Source organism: Diplotaxodon limnothrissa, linkage group LG7 (genome assembly GCF_057381915.1).
Source record: "Diplotaxodon limnothrissa isolate DT_005_m linkage group LG7, D_limnothrissa_male_GT1.1, whole genome shotgun sequence".
NCBI classification, from domain to species: domain Eukaryota; kingdom Metazoa; phylum Chordata; class Actinopteri; order Cichliformes; family Cichlidae; genus Diplotaxodon; species Diplotaxodon limnothrissa.
The window spans coordinates 40,608,947-40,628,087 of NC_140602.1; the positions used below are offsets into that span (position 1 = coordinate 40,608,947).

At 40.6% G+C, this 19,141-nt stretch overlaps 1 protein-coding gene across 3 annotated transcripts in view; it reads left to right on the plus strand.

Moving 5' to 3' along the window:
* The window catches only part of palm2akap2 (PALM2 and AKAP2 fusion), an 84,632-nt gene that overhangs the window by 2,189 nt on the left and 63,302 nt on the right, over positions 1-19,141 (plus strand). For all 3 annotated transcript variants that reach the window (XM_085359692.1, XM_085359693.1, XM_085359694.1), the window contains exon 2: positions 12,475-12,555. In XM_085359692.1, coding sequence (XP_085215818.1) covers positions 12,475-12,555 — 81 coding nt within the window. The remainder of the gene's footprint in view (positions 1-12,474; positions 12,556-19,141) is intronic.

The window sequence follows — 19,141 nt, forward strand, 5'->3', positions numbered from 1 at the left end:
TGTGGTAGGAATTTTAGCAAGCATTGTTTGTCTTCCGCAAAGATATAGAGAGGTGATTTCTGTCTGACTGGCTCTCTGGATAAGCATGAATAAACCCTTGCAGAGCAGTATGTCGTGCACACATATATACACACTCGTCGTCTGCGGTCTGCAGCTGACATGCTAATGATTTCATCAATAATTGATACTCATTGTCATCACCATCAGCGTCCATCCTCATCAATACTTTAGCAGATCTTAAGACAAATGGAAGGCTTCCTCAGAAAATCGGAACAGTCTTTTCTGTGTATGAGCCGTGCACAGTGTCATTTTCATTGCTTTATCACATGGTACTGACTTCAAGTTTGAGGCCACTACCATCCATTTAAACTGCATAAAAAGTCACAATCAGGTAGCGGACATCTGTTATTAAAGAATTAATTTACTGTAGAGATTCATTAATAACGCATGGCGCTAATGTGAAAGATGTCTGAATTCATTAGATGATTCACATCTTCCTTTAGGTATTCTAGGAGCACTTTGGTCTTCTTGGCATGTAAACAGTCAGTTTATTTCCTGTTTAGACAAAGAATTAATGACACTTAACACCAGCAACTGTTGTCTATTATGTGCTGACATCCAAATTAGTGACTTCTAAAGAGAAAATAAACACTGATTGGTTTGTTCTTCAGATAATAATATTGCTTTGAGCATTAATTGATCAGTAAAACAAAGAAACAGCAAAATTACCAGCATTTAATCTAACAGTTAATTAGCTAAGTGGCTCATTTGTCCATCCCACATGCAAACAAAGATTCCCACAGTCTGATAGTGATTAGGGTCTGTCAGCTGCCAGTGGCAAGTGGTTTCCATGGCTACTAATTGGTTAGATTAGGAAACAGTTGTGATGTCATGTTGTTAAATCCAGGCCTCGGTGTATTATTACTATGTAATTATAGTAGTCAGATGGAGCTCAGCCTGGCCAGGGTTCCCCTAAAAGCTGATATGAGTGTGTGTGCATGTGTGTTTGTGTGTCTTGGTAAACTCATGTGCTTTTACCAGGGCTTGCATGTGGTTTCCAGATCAGCCAGTGAATACCGGGTGCTTCATCATTCTAATTAACTGTTGCCCATGTGGCGTACAAGCCACAAGCATGGAACAGCAAAGCATATGTAAAAGTCTATGAGTCTTTGCCTGCGCTCATTCATGGACCTCTCTGTAGTGTCTGTGATATGTTTACATAGATGACCTCAGCCCTTTGGACTCTTAGCTGCCCCCCCTTCCAACGCACACACACAAACTCAAATGCACACAAGCCCACAAATTTTTCGGGGCCAAGTCAGAGGGAAATTAAGAAGTGGTACACGAGGATTGAGATGATGGGAATGTGCATTTTCGGGAAAGACAGCAAGCAAAGCATTGACATCAGCTTGAACCAGAAGCAACACAGAGATAGTTACAGGACAAGCATTTTGGATTTTTCATTTAAAAAGATAACCTTTGGATCTTTTGCTGCCTCTTTAGTATGGTTCACAGCACTGCAAGCCTGATGTTCCATTATGATCTATAATACTTCGTGGGTTCAACCAGAAATTGATCTTGTCCAAGATCTGTAAAGTGGCTGATTTTCTCTTAGTTATCTCTAAAAGAGAAAAGTATGCCTGGGGTAGGGTGAAGTTGAAGGGGATGCTATAGCTAGAGCTTGGCATTAAGATTTGTGACTACGGCTTGCAGTGGAGGGCTGGGGTAATGGGTTGAGTTAAGTGGGGGGCTGGGCCGCCTGCAGGCATTTGTTGTTTCAGTTCGTGCATTTCACTTACCTCCAAACTGGCAAATTCTCACTGAAACATGTTGTTTTTCTATTTAACTTTAGGCTTAGCTTTCATTTGTGACTTTCTTTTGTCTTCTTTTTTCACAATATTTATGAAAACTATTATTACCTCAGTGGAAACTGTTTGTTCCTGGGTCAATCATTTGCTAACACCAAAAGACATTTCTTACTAAACCACACATGTTCCTTCAGTGGTGTTCACAGGCTTAAGTACCATTTTAGAGGCATATCTTTAGTTTTGCTGACATGGAAGAGACAGAAATGGTCAAACTAATTAATAATATATCATATATGTTAAGTCTGTTTTCCCACAGAAAATTGCCCAATATTTTCCCTGAATTTATGCCAAAGGTCTCCAATGAGCCAACTGGATCCTGGAGAACTGATAGGTGGTTAGAGTAGGTCTGGATTGCGAGGTTTGGTAACTTATGGGGGTGGGGGGTGTTCCTGGGGGAAATTCATATTGGAAAGGAAGAGGAGGCGTGGTTTGTTGAGCGGCAGGAGGTCTGGGGCACGGCAGGCGTTACATGCCGTCTAAAATTAGCAGCAGCTGCCTTGGGCCAACAGGACATTTTGGTATGCCTCTATCTATGTGTGTGCGTGTGTGTGTGTGTGTGTCTGTTTCAATGAGCGGGGTTGGAGTTCACAGAGACTTGAGACATGAGAGGATGGGATTCAGCTGCAGTGAGCTCTGCCGGGTTTGAAATAATCCACATTGCATTTGGGCTTAGTTGAATAGTAAACAATCTAGAGTGACCGGGCAGAGAAATACCGCAGAAGTATGGAGGACCAAAGATGTCAAAATCATAACTGTATTACAGATGTGTCGCACCTACAGGAGCTCCTCGGCCATGGAAATCCATGCCATGAAGTCCCCGACACAGTTTTTGTATTGATATTAATACCGAAGGAGGAAAAGAACTGTTTATGTGTGGTAGCGGAGTATGGGTGACTTCTATGCACCTCAGCGCATAGCAACCTCAGCATTTCACAGTCGATGACGGAGGGAAGAAATGTCACAAACTTCTCGTAATTGTGGCATCCTATTAGAGCAACATGCTCCAATTTAGTGAGCTCTATAGAAGGGAGCTCACTTTGCGATTCAGTTTTTATAAATGTATTCATTTTTTATGTTTTTCTTTTGTTTTTTTACTTTGTACCTTTGTGCTTTGTAGTGTATTATATGCTACTGTGAATATTTCCCTGTTAATTTCCACAGATTCATTTATTTCAGCATTTTCTTTTTGCATTTCTCAGTTAATTAAAACACAAATGTAAATATATGTAAAAAATAAATAAATAAATAAAAAAATAACTTTCACTTTTAATAATATTTTATGGATTTATTTCGTTCGTTCATCAGTTAATGTGCCACTTTCGGTCCTCCATATAAAGAACAGTCAGCCTGACACGCAGCAAAAGTCATTTTAGCAACTATACCTAATGACAGTTTCATAGGTCTCAAAATAAATGCATTGTGGTTTACTATAAGCAGCAGCATTGCTTGATACTCATGTAAAAGCTGTCTGGAGAAATTTAAAAAACTGAAACTCTGCTGTGTTTATGTATATTTACATCATGTGATTTTAAAGGTAGGGATACTTGGATCACCTCAGAGGAGGACATGATGAATGACGTCAACACCTGCTGCCATCGCATGACAACGGCATGCAGGATGTTTAAGCAATGTGCTAAATTAGCATTTTTTGTGCACAAGCACTAGCTAAGACCTTGCCAAGTGAGCATTATGTTAACTCTAGGCATAATAACAAATTAGAAATGTCTGAATTAGTTATTCAGTTCATGTAGCCACCACCTTGATTAGTGAAAGGTATACTTTCAAACTATAGACTTTCAACTATTTTCTGCAACACTTGCTAACCCTGACCCACGACAGCGCTTACCAAAATAGTCTTTGATTAACTGTGGCTGATTTTGTTTCTTAACTAATCTATAAATTGTTTCAATGCTAAATTTATGCATGCACACTTTAGGTTTTAGCTGATGGCTTATAGAATTGTGCAGAGATCTTTTTAGCCGGTATCGGTGCAGAATCAAACCCATGACATTTGAACCACAGGTCCATTTCAGTCTCTGTTCTCTAAGCTGTCAGGTATGCCTGCGTGCAGAATGGAAGATGATCTTCACAGTGAGATTTCTGTGCTGGGTGTGTTGGCATGTACAGAATGTGACCTATCTGATCTGTAGCCCACTTCAGTTCACTAAGTCAACATCAGCAGAACTTTAATATTTGGAGTTACATCACTGTTTAATCACATTATAATTATACCCTCCTGAGCTAATCATCGATGTGTGAGATGTGCACCACTAGTGTGGAATGTTGTTTATAAACCAAGCAATTTGCTTTCAAGCCCACGTCTGTCTTGGGAGTTGTTAATCAAACTGTCCAACAGAACAGATAAGTAAATTGGGTCAACATACAGCACAGCTTTTTTTGTTTTGCATTATAGTTTGTTATGGTACATGGCAGAGTTGTGATTGATGATTCTCAAAAGTCTCATACCAACTTTTCCAGTTGACACACAGTTTCACACAGCAGCTACAGGGAGGCACACAGCCCCTCCCCTCACTAGCAGCTGAACAGTGGTTGACCTTCACAACACTGAAATACCCTCCATGAGGAATTTAGAGAGGTCACTGAAGCTCCTATTTTACCAGCATAGATGTATTAAACTGTTATAAAGAATTTTAACCTGGCCAGTGTACCTAGTCTTTCAATCAGCAATCAATCACATTCATTTTTTGTTAAGTTGTCATGTCATATTTAATTAGGGCCCGAGCACCGAGAGTGCGAAGGCCCTATTGTATCTGCTCCGTTTCTTATTATTATTATTCAGGCAAAACAAGGGCCTTTTTGAGGGCCTAAACATCCTCAAAAACTCATGAAATTTTGCACACATGCCAGGTCTCGTGAAAAATTTTGTATTTTAATGGTTTTACATATGAGCACTGGGAAATGGCTCTAGAGCGCCACCTATGCCTTGTTAAATGCAGCCCTACGACCACATCGTTTGAGCTACATGTATGAAATTTGGCACACATGTGTATCATGCCAAGACAAACAAAAAAGTCTTGGGCCCATTGATGCAAACCCAACAGGAAGTCCGCAATTTAGAAGTGAAGGTGACATTTTGGCTCTAATTTTGCCATTTCCATGCCTCGAACTTTTTCGAACTCCTCCTTGGAATTTGGTCGTATAAGCTTCATGTTTGGTCAGTGTCAACTACACACCTGGGCCATGTTAAATTGCGGAGCTTTTGAGTTTTCGTGACACAGTGTGGCGGTGGCGCCACGGCGAATTTCGATGACTCGCCATGAAAATCTTATTGCCTCTCATTCCCTCATACATTGTCCGATCTGGACCAAAGAGCACACATATGATAAGGCTCCACCCCTGAACATATTTCAACTGCCATATTTGACATCAAGGACAGCGCCACCTAGTGGGAACAGGAAATGTCATGTTTTACACTTTGGGGTACAGTATTGTGATGGGTGACATCTGCAGCCTCAAATTTCTCCAGGTAAGCCTTAAGGAGTTGGTCTTGGGTTACAGTGAAAATTGTGACTTTTCGCGAAAGGGTGTGAACCCTGCAGCATGGCGAACTTTGATGTCTTGCCATGAAGAAACAAATTAGTATAACTCAATGAAATCCAGTCTGATCAGTACCAGACTTTACAGGCATGATGTCAGACCCGCCCTGAACAGATTGATGTGCCCATTGTCAGGAATACGCAGAGCGCCACCTAGTGGCAACAGGAAATGTCATGTCTTTCATTTTGTTGTACTGATTTTCACAGGTTCATCGTGGCCACCTCAAAAGCAGTGAATATCACCATCAGTTGCTCATGATGCTTCAGTGCGAAAATTGTGACTTTAAACTGAACGGCGCACCCTGGTGGCAACGCGGTTCACCGTGAACAATGAAGTGGCGTTTGAGGGGCTTGGAAAGTTTAAAAAGTCTTGAAATTTGGCGCACACCTCCAATGGGACGAAGGCTTTGTTGTTATGTGATCACCTTCCTTGAATAGCGCAAAATGGCTCCACAGCGCCCCCTACAAACTTTCAAATCATCAGCCCCTGCTCTGTGTTTTATGTATGAGTCTGAAACCTGGTAAGCTTATAGGAGAGATCAAGATGTACAAAAAAAGTCTCTTGGAGCAAAATCCCAAATCCAACAGGAAGTCAGCCATTTTAAAATGAATGTGTAATTTTGGCGACATTTTCCCCTCTTTTCAGGCACCATTCTTTGACGAACTCCTCCAAGGGATTTCATCAGATTGATGCGATTTCCTGTGTGTGGAATCTAAAGACCTTTGTGATGTTAAATTGCGAAGCTTTTTACGTTCAGGGAAACGGGGTGGTCATGGCGGCATTTGGAGTTTCAATCACTCGCCAAAAAGCAGTAATCTGCTGTCACTCGAAAACACAATGTCCAATCTCTCCCAAAGGTCGCAGGCATGATTAGACTCGAGCTCGGATATGTTTGTTATGCCATTTGTACATAATGGTTAGAGCGCCACCTAGTGGGACGACTATAATCCTGGTTGAATAAGATGAAATGTTAGCTGGTGGTTAAATGCATGAAATCCATCAATGTCACATCAGATCGGACATGCTGGTATTAGGTTTTGGGCGTGGCCCGACACGCCAGGGTGCGAGGGCCCTCATAACGCTGCTTGCAGCTTTAATTTTATATTGATTTTGTACTTCTCCCCACTGAAATCCAGACTTCTGCCTGTTATTGATGACACACAAAACCTTTTAATTAATTTAATGTATTCTACCTTTTATTTAAACGTTGGACTCAGAGTGAAAACAGTGTGCTGCATATAGTAATTGAAAAATTTGGGCTTTGTGGAGAAAAGACAGAAGATGTAGGCACACCTATAGTCACATGTTAGTACTGAAGGTTATTCCCCTTAATGAAGTAGCCTGGAAATGAGTCTGCCCCATATCACTTCTAGTTATAGGCTAGCGGTCTCCAACCTTTTTTGCGCCACGGACCGGTTTAATGTCAGAAAATATTTTCACGAACAGGCCTTTAAGGTGCTGCGGATAAATACAACAAAATAAAATGATATGACCAAGACAAAAATTTTGTAAATATAATAAATGTGAATTCACTGTGTAATTGTGTAACTTTGTTACCAGCATTCTCCTGAAACGAGCCAACAACATTGAGAGTAACATCCTCCTCTCTGACCCTTAATGCTCTCTGGTCGCTATGGTAACGCATAAACATTTCTTTCAAAATAAAACACACAACTACAACACAGGAAACTGAGTTAATGATAAAAACTCTGAAAACAATACATTTCACACCCGAGCCTCAACTCTCGCGGCTCAGTACCAAACAACTCACGGACCGGTATCAGTCCGTGGCCCGGGGGTTGGGGACCGCTGCTATAGGCTCCAGCCCCACCCCTGAATCATTTAAGACAAAATGTGTGCATTTTAAATAGTGGTATAAAATGTGCTATTCATGCTCCCAGTGCTGACTACTATTGCGCACACACAGACTCTACTTGGGTAGTAAAGTGTATGAGTAGATGAATATTCATTTAAAATCTAGTAAGTTAAATTCTGGTGTGATCGCAGATTGTGACTGTGATGGGTGTGATTGCTGTTCATCTGTGTGTAAGGATTGTGTAATTTGTCAATTACTTCCTGTCCCTTACAGGAAACTCCTATCAAACATTAAGTTTGGTAGGATGTCGACTACTATGCCTATTAAGTTCTTTTTTTTTCTCCTATCAACTGAACAGGAAAAAAGAGTAAGAGTTCACTGAGCTGAGCTTAAATTTACAGGAAATGTAACCAGACAACTGACATTTGACTTCATCTTCACTGCCGAAATTTTAGCTCTTTAGGATGAAAATTCGATCAAGAGCACTTGGTTGTCTTGTGAGGTTAAACACACCAGCAAAACTGTGACAAATTAAAGTAAACTGTACACTGGAGATTAATCATTTAAGTCATTGAACACAAATGTCTTCACCCTTTAGACTGTGACAAAAAAGATATACGCTCTGCATACAAGCTGCCCTGTAAGCCAAATAGGGCCAAACACTGTGAGTCAGAGTGTGGGAAGTCATGAGTGTGTCACCAAGAATGTCAACATATTTTTCTGAAGAGGAGGATGTGACCACTCGGAGAGAGTACAGTGAACAGAGCGGGGCTCGGGGTCATTATTCTTGCCTGTTCAACTCCACAAGGGAAAAAACTTATTTCACTTTTTATTAAGCCCTCATATTCTATTGAAGACATTCTTTTACTGTTACAGTTCAGACTCATACAGACTTATCTATTCAAAATTAGTAAAAGTTATTCCACCAAATTTGGTAATTCGAGTGCCATTTTTAACATTACACAAAAGCAATTACTGCATTGTCAAGAAAACTCTGCAGGTCTCTCAAAAATGTTCTCTATTTAGCAACCAACCACTATTTTAAAGTATTATATTCAGTAGCCAGTTCTACAGTTTACATGACAGCAGAGCTTTTCTGTGGACAGGGATGCTCTATACATTTTATTTCTGGGATATGATGATGAAAACCAAATGGCACCCAAACCATCTTTGATCTGGCGATGTCAACCATCATCTGTGCTTATGCATTCCTATATAGTAAATGATTGTCAGACGTACAAAGCACACACACTGACTGAGTGCTGTTTATTTAGAGAGTATATTAGTGTGGGCTTTTCTCTGTCTACGTATTCAAGCCTGTGAGTCTATTTGCTTTTGTGTCTTTCATGTGGGCGTGTATTTGCCGGCATGCGTGTTTTGCCCATTCCCTGACCACATGTCCTCGACAGTCCCTGACATCTGGTGACCATACCTCTGCTTACTCTCTCTGACTGTACTTCGCCAACCATGGGAACCATGCCGCTGTGTAGGCTGCTCCTGTATGTGTGTGTCTGTGTGTGCGACAGAGGGAGAGAAATGACTTCAGACTTGGTGTATATATTTTCACAGCCTGTGTGCAGTTTAATAATATGTTCTGATAGTCTGCTATAGTCATATAGCAGTTTTGCACCTTTCTTTTCAGGGGTTTCTTGTTTTTCTTTGTTTCTGAAAAGAGCAGGTCCAAATGTAGCTTTTATGTGCTCCATCTTGGGTCCATTTGGTAATTTCCTGGCACCAAATGAACATGTTCGCACCACAGTTGGAAAAGAGGCACACCTGAGGTTGTGGGTTTGCTGAATAGTCAGTGCAGGGTAATTTTGGTGCGCACTTTGGCACAAAATTGCATTTGCTCCTGCTCAAACTACTTCTTATCCTATCACAAACACAGACGCCGGGTTTTAATAGCTTTAGTTGGCAGGCACATACACAGAGACATCCAGACTCACTCAAGTGTGGTCTACTTTCCATTTCTTAGACATTATTTTCATCTGCTAAATATTACCAAGGAAAATTTGTTATATAATACCACTGAGTTCAGTTGAATGTTGCTATAAATGTTGTGATAAGTGAGCATCCTTCAGATGCGCTCTCCTCTCAAAAACAATCCCACATGTCATTAGTTCAAGCTGTTATTATAGCCTCTAATTATGTTTTATAGCATAAATTAACCCGTGAATAATTGCATTTAAAATTTGCACCAGTATGAGCAACCAAGTAATTGAGCTAACTCTCATTTTGCAAAATTACATATTGTTGCACAAAGTATGAACTTTTCCTAATTCTAACCAGTGTGGTTGACTACACCAAAAAGCAAATGAAAATAAAAAGTCAAAGGTTTGTGTGCTTATAACTAGAGCAGACTTCTTCTTCTTTCTTTTTTTCTTTTTTTTGGGCACACTCTGAAAACATTCCTTGATAACATCTCAAAAACAGATGTCTGATAAATTATGTAGAAGACTTGGTGATACCCCTTCAAGGATCAAGGTGGTTTGTGCGCTTTAGTCTACCCATGAGTGTAGCTTTGTTGTCAGAGGCAACTGGCACCTGGTAGGGTCTCACAAGGCAAGGGACTTCTAGGGAAAAATGGATACAAGGGTCAAATCTCTTAGCTGACTCAGGACGCCAGGTCTTCATTCACGGGGCTCAGCCCAAATGAGACACATATGATTGGATTGGATAGGCCACTAAAGGGACTTTGGTGTTTGTTAAAGTGCTTATAAGGCCTGGAAGGTAATCTTGCTGTTGGGGAATGTTTTCTGGCTGTCATTTGCACTGACAGAGTCCAGAAGACTGAATCTTCTTTGAGTCTCTGGTGGTGTGCTTTACGGTGGCCCTCTCGGGAACAGCATGCCTGGTCGCAGTGGAGTTTTGTTACTAGATTTCTGTGCTGATTACAGTAACAAACACCATGTTCAAGTGTAAAGGTGTTCATAAGTACACCTGGCAGCATGCTGGAGATCCATGATCGATGATTAGAAACTTTATCAGATCTGCAAAAAGGCCAGTCAGCTGTCAGCTGGTCAATACCTGTTGGTGAGTCGGATCAGGTGGCAGGGAGGCCTCTGCGCTTAAACTTTATGTTTAGGCAGCCCTCAGTAACACGTTGTGCTCAAACAAAGAGGTGCATGTAGAATCTGCCAGTAACAGTTTTATATTACTCCCTGGCATGATTTACCAGGACAATTTTATTTGAGTATTTCTGTTTGGAAAATTTGTGCTTGTGCCCAAAGTGTTTGTGTGCCCTGTACAGGAAAAATAAAGCCCGGGATCTCATTTCCACCCACGTTAGAAACTCTTAGGCAGAGAAAATGCTGGAGAGGTGCTGATTTTGATGCAGAGCAGTCACAGGGTCTTTAAAGTAACAGAATTGTATTTTTTTACATGCTGAAACATCACAAGCAACAGCAACAAGTCCCCCAACCTTTTCATTTACCTATCTTGTTTCTATATTGACTCTTTTATTTCTGTTTTCACCTGTTTCCTGATAACATCTATTGAATTCTCCTCTGCTCTATTTTTATTCCATTGTATTCAGCTCCGTATTCCCTTCTCCTCTTTTTTCTATTCTGCATCAGTCTTCACTTACTTTGTCTGAGAAATGGTCCAAGGTTCATTCATATTTGGGGGGTTTCCCCTTATGGCTATATTTAGTCAACAGGAAACATCCCAGAAATCCTCAGTCTACTCCCACAGAGTAGTGAGTGGGAGAGATGAAGCCACATACACATCCACATTGTCTCATGCTCGTCATCCCCAAGCAGGCTTATACTGGGACCTGCTTTGTTTGTACATTTCCATGCATTTATGTGCATGCTTTAATCGTTCTAGTTTTTTGTGTGTATTTTCTTTGTTTTCAGCTTAAAACCTTCCACTCACCATGCACCCACCTCCTCTCCCACCCATTATTTATCCTTTATCTCCACATAAAGGAATGTTCTTCCCACCCCAAGTTCAATGACAGTGCCACGTGGAGTAATCAAGGCCAAATCTCTGCTCTTTATATGGCTTGTGAGCACTAACCCTTCTCAAACCTCAATAAGCTTTCACCTTCAACCTCTCTAATACTTTCCTTCCTTCCTGTGTATGCCCCTTGGACCATATTTCTACCCATGTCTTCATAAGGAGACATTTAATTGCACATATGTACAGTATGCGGACAGCGTACAGTGTAGTGGAATTTTTTTTTTCAGAAAAAACAATTACTATGAATAAAATCTGGCTTTACTGGAGCATCCGTGACAGAACTCGACCAGTAAACTCTACCACACCTTATCATTATTAAACTGAGATCGACAGTGTATCGCATTTCAGTCTCTGCACACTTCTAAACTGAATTTGTTTAAACCTTAATCTCTCCATTAAACTTGTCCCAAAGGGATCTTTGTCTTGCAGATTGAAATGCACCATTAAAATGTAAACACATTCAATCAATAAAACAATTGTATTCTTATGCCTAGGCGCTGCTGAAAGCTGTCTCTGAAGGCATTATGTTTTCCAGTTGTTCATCCATTTATCCCTCAGATCTCACATCTCACAAGACTACTTATGGGAATTTTGGAAACTTGGCACGAACATTGCCTCAAAGTCCAAGATGAATTTTGAATTTTGTGGCCAAAAGGTCAAAATTTCACAATAGATGTTTTAGGACATAAGTCAAAAATTCAGACACAATCCATCCATCCAATTCAGGGTCATGAGGGGGATGGAGTCTATCTCAGCCGTTATAGGGTTTAAGGACAGGTTGCCAGTCTATCACAGGACTAACACATAGAGGCAGACAATTAAATGTATAGATTTCTGTAAAATGTATAAAAGGACAGTATCAGAAATGAGTATATCAGAGGGACAGCTCAGGTTGAGTTTGGAGGCAAAGTTAGAGAGGTAAGGCAGAGATGGTTTGGACATGTGGCAAGGAGAGAGAATGGATATACTGGACAAAGGATTTTGAATATGGAGTTGCCGGGCAGGAGTAAAAGAGGAAGACCACAAAAGAAGATGTAGTGAATGAGGACAAGCAGAGGGTTGGTGTGGCATAGGAAGAGGTTAGAGATAGGAGATGGAGGAAGATGATCTACTGTGGAAAAGCAGCTAAAAGAGGAAGTCAAGCATCAGCTCTACTGTGACATCATTACTTTTATTCTTTTCAGGCAATATTAAATGCTACAAACTCAAGACTCAACTTTACAACAGTAACACTTTGATTTTTAACTCTTACATTTCTTTGTCTCACAGGAGAAACGGAAGCGGCAAACTGAAATTGATGATAAAAGAAGCCAGCTTGATGACCTGCTGCTGCAGCTCCAACATGTCAAGGTATGTTGTGTGTATTTATGATACATATGTTGGGTACATATGATACATATGTATAAGTACTATTTACAGTTCAAGTAATGATTATGCCCTGTTGTTTTTATATTAGAGCAATAAAACGTCATCGCCTGTCTAGGTGCACATGTGCAAAGAAATATCACCCTGAACATGCTCAGTAGCTGTTTATCCATCTTTGCATAATTCAGTTATAACACTTATGGTACCACTGTAAGGGCTAAGTTTGAAAATTATATATTTATTAACATTTTTAAAGACAACAGACAGAGAAATACCAACATTCACTCAGTCCTGGATTGTGATGTACTTACAGACTTTTCTGCTTACTCGTGTTACACAGAGCTATTCATTACTTGAATGCACTGCGTACAGCTGAGCTAAAACAGTGTGAGCATGTGAGAGATACATTTTTGACTAAGGTACTGGTTGATTAAAATTAGGTCAGCGTAAAGGTGAAGGGAAGGTGAAGAGTGCAGATTAGGGTTAGTAGTTCACAGGGGAAAGACGTGAGTCATGATGCTCTTATGAGTTATTGCTCTATCCTCTTTCTTCATCTAGATATAACCTCAACCCTTGAGAGATAGATCGATTTGACAGCTTCCTTAACTGTTTTGTCTCATTTCAGCATGCTGCTTTTCTGCATGCAAGTGTGTTTAATTACTCATGAGCATGTGCGAGTGTGTTTGTCAGTTTTTGGCTGAGATGTTAGTGATTCCACCTCAGTATCTCCTGGTGTGCAGGCCTATTAGAACAAGAGTTTCCCTTGGCTAAGCAGGCCCTGGCATGGCTGTTTTCTTCTTTACAGAAAAACACTCAAATCCAAACACACAAATATATCCCCTCATAGTTAATGCCAGCCACTACCGGTAAGCCAAGATTTTTGTTTCAAGTAAACACAGATTTGATGTCCAAATGAAGGACAGAAGACACAAGCTCCTGACACATTATGAGTTTATAAAATGAGCAGCTTCCAGGCATCTGTAATTTATGCGGACTTCTTCTTTCAGCTACTAAAGAATTATTTGACCTTGTACACAAAACTCACCCAACCAAACCACTGTCAGGTGGAGACACAACAGACTGAGGCATCCCATAATTTTCGAGCTTTGACACACGATGTGACGCTGTTTAAACTATATGTCACTGGACTTTTATTTAAGTGTCGTCACTGTGTTTATAAAATGTGTGCATGAGCAACACAAGTCAAATATGGTGCTGCTCTGGTGATGTATAATTGGTTTAACTTCAAAAGACAATATTAGGAAAATCCCACAGCCGTAGCTGCTGCAGAGTTGCAGGGTGGTTAAGAGAATAGCTGCGGGTACTCATTAAACTACATAAATATCTATGGGAACCAGTTTTAATATTTGCAATAAAAATGCATTCCATTTGCTAACTAGAGCCATTAAACACACTTGGCATGAATGAATCCTTTATCAAATAAGTCTGATTCCACATACTAGTGTTTTCCACCATTTAACACCCAGTTATGGGAACATGGGCAAAACAAAAACATTGATTCAAGACATGTGCACTTTCATTAAAGCATGCAGTGCAGTTCAGCCACTAATTGGGGTTTACAGTAACTCGTATATTTGGTTTTGAGCCCTCTGAAGAGTCGAGTTTTCCAGTTAGGGCTCATCTGCAAAAGGGTGTTTATCATTCTAAGCATATGCATATTTTAAACGTAACATTTTTGAGTGTGTGTGTGTGTTTGCTTTGAAAGTGCTGATGAATCAGTGCTTCTTTCTAATGTCTGTTTTCTTATTTGACCCGATCTGGGTTATTCTTCACTGAAAGTAATAATCATAACAAATTACACATGACACAAAGTGCTGACATTGCAGACTACTGCGATGACTGCTATTTAGACTAATAGCCACTGTTGTTTTATCAGTGCTGCACTGATGTGCTACAGTGCTACGCTTACCAACTTTTCAGTGGCACTTCAGCTAAGTTTGAATTAGGCTTCTTGCAAATGACAAAACTTTGAAAACATCCATGTTGATGCCACCTACTGGTTTCTGCACTTCTGCTTTGAAGCCTCAGATTCTGGCATCCATCCTTGTTTTGTGAATTCTGAAAATTAAGGAAAGAAATCCCTGTTCAGCTGCGATGAAAGCTTGGTTTACATTTCTAACAGTCAAACTTAATCACGGATGGAGTTGGACTCCACCAAAGGGTCTTTTGTCCCTAATTCTGCTTATAATTTGTATGGACAGAATTTCTAGGCAGAGCTAAGTGTTGAAGGGTGTTCTCAGATGGTCTCGGGAGCTCGACTCTGCTTTTTGCTGATGATGTGATTTTGTTGGCGTTATCGAGCAATGACCTCCAGCTTATATTGGAGTACGGTAGTTTGCAGCCAAGAGTCGAGCTACTTGGATTAAAGTTGGTACCAAGTCTGAAGTTCTCAGCCAAGAAAAGGTAAAGTGGCCACTCAAGTTTCCATCCAAAGTGGCGGCATTTAAGTGTCTTAAACGTGTTCACAGGTGAGTGGTCAGTGTAGTGGGACACTGACAGGGTGATTGATGTGGCATCTGCAGTGATGTAGACAAGTTTGTTAAGGTGAAGAGAGAGCTGAGCAGGAAAGTGAAGTTGTAAATTCCTTGGTCAATCTATTTTTCCACCATTCCCAATCTTCATGACCTGTGGGTATTGACTATAGAAATTTTGGTTACAGGCAGCAGAAATGAGCTTCCTCCAAAGGACACCTGGGCTCTACCTTAGAGATTAGGGGAGAAGCTCCTTCATCTGAGGTGGTTCAGGCATCTGTCCTTTCAGTGCCACCTAGGTGAAGTGTCTCGTCTGGCTTGGAAACACCTTGGCCTCCTCTGCTGCCCCTAATAAGCAATTGATAATGCATGGATGGATGGCCATTGCCATGTTATGTATAATGCTATATTATTTGTTTAACAAGAACAGATGTGGTGCATAAATCGGTTAATTCGTGTCATTGTAAATGCTCCAAAAGACACTAAAACAATAAGCATAACTTCAAGTGAATGGCTTGATTGTGCATTTTACCTTACAAGTCTTATGGATGAACTCACATTTGGAGCCAGCCTTAAAGGGTTGTGATAAGTTTGGATTCATTCAAAAGTCATCACAACTCTACTATCCTTCTCATGCTCCCTAAAGATACATGAAAAACCAAGAGAGGTCAGAATGGATCTTAATCTGAATATGTTTGCTCTATCTGCAGAATCCAGCCCCCACTGATCTTTAATGATCTGTGTACTTTTCTTTCATACAACACCAGTAGGCCTGAACTCCAGATGTAATCAGCATCTGGTCACACAGTTCCATTTAATGGCCATTACCTCTAAGTGCCACGCTGCCAGGCAGCATGAAGCAGGCTTTGTTGAGCGCTCTCTGGAGACCCAGTGGCTTGGGAGAGGAAACGGGAACTAGAGCCCAGAGATTTGATAAGGACCTCTGGGCTGCATGATTCAAGCTTCTCAATGGAGGCGATGATGTGAGTCTGGAACTTTGTAAACATCGGCATGACTTCAGAGCAAAGTTTAACCTTGGCCATGAATTCTCTTTTTGAAGCAGTGTCTCCATCTGGGCGTTACATATTTTGATAAATTGGTTATTTCACTTTCTGATGACAAGCACAGACATTCATAACAGCCTGAAACCCTCCCTTTAATAGCCGAGTTCAGAGTGGTTGTGTGTCACAGCTCAACAGGAAATGGAAAGTCTGTTAAACAGCATGAGAGAGAAGCAAAGAGCCGTCTGGTTCTCAGGGGAAACAAGTTATTCACCAATGCTTTTTGATAGCTGAAATGCTACGGAAAGCTGTTATATATATATTATGGTATTGATAAAACTCCACAGTGTTGGTAAGAGGTCAGGCACAAATATAGCCAACAATGCATCTCTGAATAAGTGATGGCTTCTAAATCATATAGAGAATACCGCTGTGATCTCGATGTGGAATGTGGAATTTGCTTAATGAACTTGAAACTAGCTGTTTACTTTAGAAGTTCACTAATGTTTGTGATGGAAAACTGCAGTGCAAGAAAATCAAACATGGATGGGAAAATTTTGCAGAACATAGTTTTTAAATTGTTCGGTTTAACTGATAACCAGGTTGTGCAACTGCCTTTCAGAATATTTCTGTCATACACTCACCAGACACAGTGCAACTTGCTAGCACCTCATGAACCACTTTTCCCCCTTCAGAACTCTTTATTGCACACATTTAACAAGGTGCTGGAAACACTGAGATTGAGATCTGGTGACTGTGGAGGCTATTTGAGTACAGTGAACTCATTGTCATGTTCAAGAAACCTGTTTTAGATGATTTGAGCTTTGCAGCATGCTATACACTGTTGTCATAAAGGGATGGATGAAGTCAGCAGCAACACTCAGGTATGCTATGGTGTTTAAAAGATGCTCAGTTGGTACTAAAGTTACATTTAGTTCAATTGAATTGTTTTATATGGCGCAAAATAACAACAAAGGCTGATTCAAGGTGCTTAGAGCCAAAAGTGTGCTAATAAAAACACCTCCACACAGCAGCCTGAATTGTTGATACAAGGCAGGATGGATCCATGATTTCATGACCTCACCACCTGCATGATGCAGCCAAGATCATGAGACCAGGCAACATTTTTCCAATCGTCTGTTGTTCAATTTTAGTGAGCCCATGAAATTGTAGCCTGTTCTGAGCTGAAAGACGGTGCACACGGTGCAGCCTTCTGCTGTCCATCCCCTTCAAAATTCTGCATGCTGTGCTTTCAGAGATGCTCTGCATCAACCCGTTGCCTGCATATACAATTTGGCCGTTATCATTTGACATTTGCCATCGACGAGGCTTTTTTTCTTTATTGGACCATGTTCTATAAACCCAGAGATCTTTGTGTGGGAAAATTCCAACAGATCAGCACTTTCTGAAATACTCAGGCCAGCCTGTATGGCTCCAACAAACATGTCACTTTCAAAGTCACTTAAATCACCTTTTCCCCATTCTGATGCTCAGTTTGAAATGCTGCAGGTCATTGTGACCATGATTATACATGCTTACATGCACTGACTTGCCACCATGTGAGTTTCTAAATATTTAATTAGGTGTGTGTGTGTGTGTGTGTGTGTGTGTGTGTGTGTGTGTGTGTGTGTGTGTGTGTGTGTGTGTGTGCGCGTGCGTGCGTGCGTGCGCGCGCGCACGGTGGGGGGAGTCACACGGGTCATTTTCAGCTCTATGACCTCCAGCCAAGCAACAGTTTGACAGTAAACAGCTAAAAGGTGAATCAGTGTTCCAGCTCCGCTCTGTTGTGGTAACAAAGCAAAGCTCCAGACAGAAACGGAGACATTAATGGCGTAAACAGAGCTCTGGCATTATCTATAAAACATTAAAGAAATCCAGAGCCTGTGTGATGAGAAGATTGGCACCCTGGTTGATTTTCTGTGTTTAATACTGCAAGAACCAGACAAACAAACCTGGGGTTTAATGTGGGGCTTAATCTATATTGTTTATCCATGAAATGTAAACAGGGGGCTACAGGGACCACATGCAGCATATGGAATTTTTGTGTGCCCAGATATGTCTCTGGGACAAATCTGGAGACAGAAATCGAGACGCAATAAAATACCATAAAACACAGAACAACGTTGTTGGTTTTGTTATTATAAGGCATAGCGAAACAAGAATTGTTTCTTTAGCTTATTAGTATCTTACAAATCATTTAAACAGAAAGAGAGAGACAGTAGAAAATCTGCTTCATATTTTATCCCTGTTTAGTCTAATTTGAGAAATGTTTGTGCACCAAAATACCATCTGTCTCTTCACACAGCAGTAAAATGATCAAAGGAAAATTTTTCACTAAACTGCTTGTTTAGTAAAACTTAATAGAAAAGCACCATGCTCACAGTGAATGTACTTAAATTTCTTTCCCTTTTTGGAAAAAATAAATTTGTTATAGTTCACAGAAAAAAACACCCTTAGTTGAAGAAAACAACCTTGACTGTACATGATGATATTTAGCCGACAAAGCGCTTTTTATAACGTTCCTAACAAAATAACGTTGTTTACATCACGGAGAATGGTTGCTGTAGCTCTCTCGGGCTTGTGGGATTCGCCTTTAACAAAGAGTAGTTTCCTACGAGTAGCAGCTGAGTTCAGAGTTCCTGTGTTACATAAAAACTCCTACATGTTTGGTTATTTGTTCTAGCTGTGCTCGGCAGTGATTAGAGGAATCTAGCCCCCGTAACGGTGCTCCGGTGGCAGTTAACAGCATGTTTAACAAAAACACACTATCACAAAGATGCTGATGTAGTGTTTGATGTAGTCTGCTGATCTCCACAATCTGAACAGGTCGACAACCTTTTCTGCTCTAAACATTCTCATTTGGTCATTTGAGAAGACTCTATGCACCATTAGACCAACTGTATCCAAATAGTAAAGCAGGAGTGTACCATAAAGGCCTTATCAGTTAACAGGCTTCCAATGTGGCTGCCATTTATTAGAGCTAACAGTTACTCACTGGATTGATTTGACAGACAAATAATCACAACCTTTTTGTCAATTATTAATTGATCATTGCCTGGTCAAATAAAGCACTCTGGC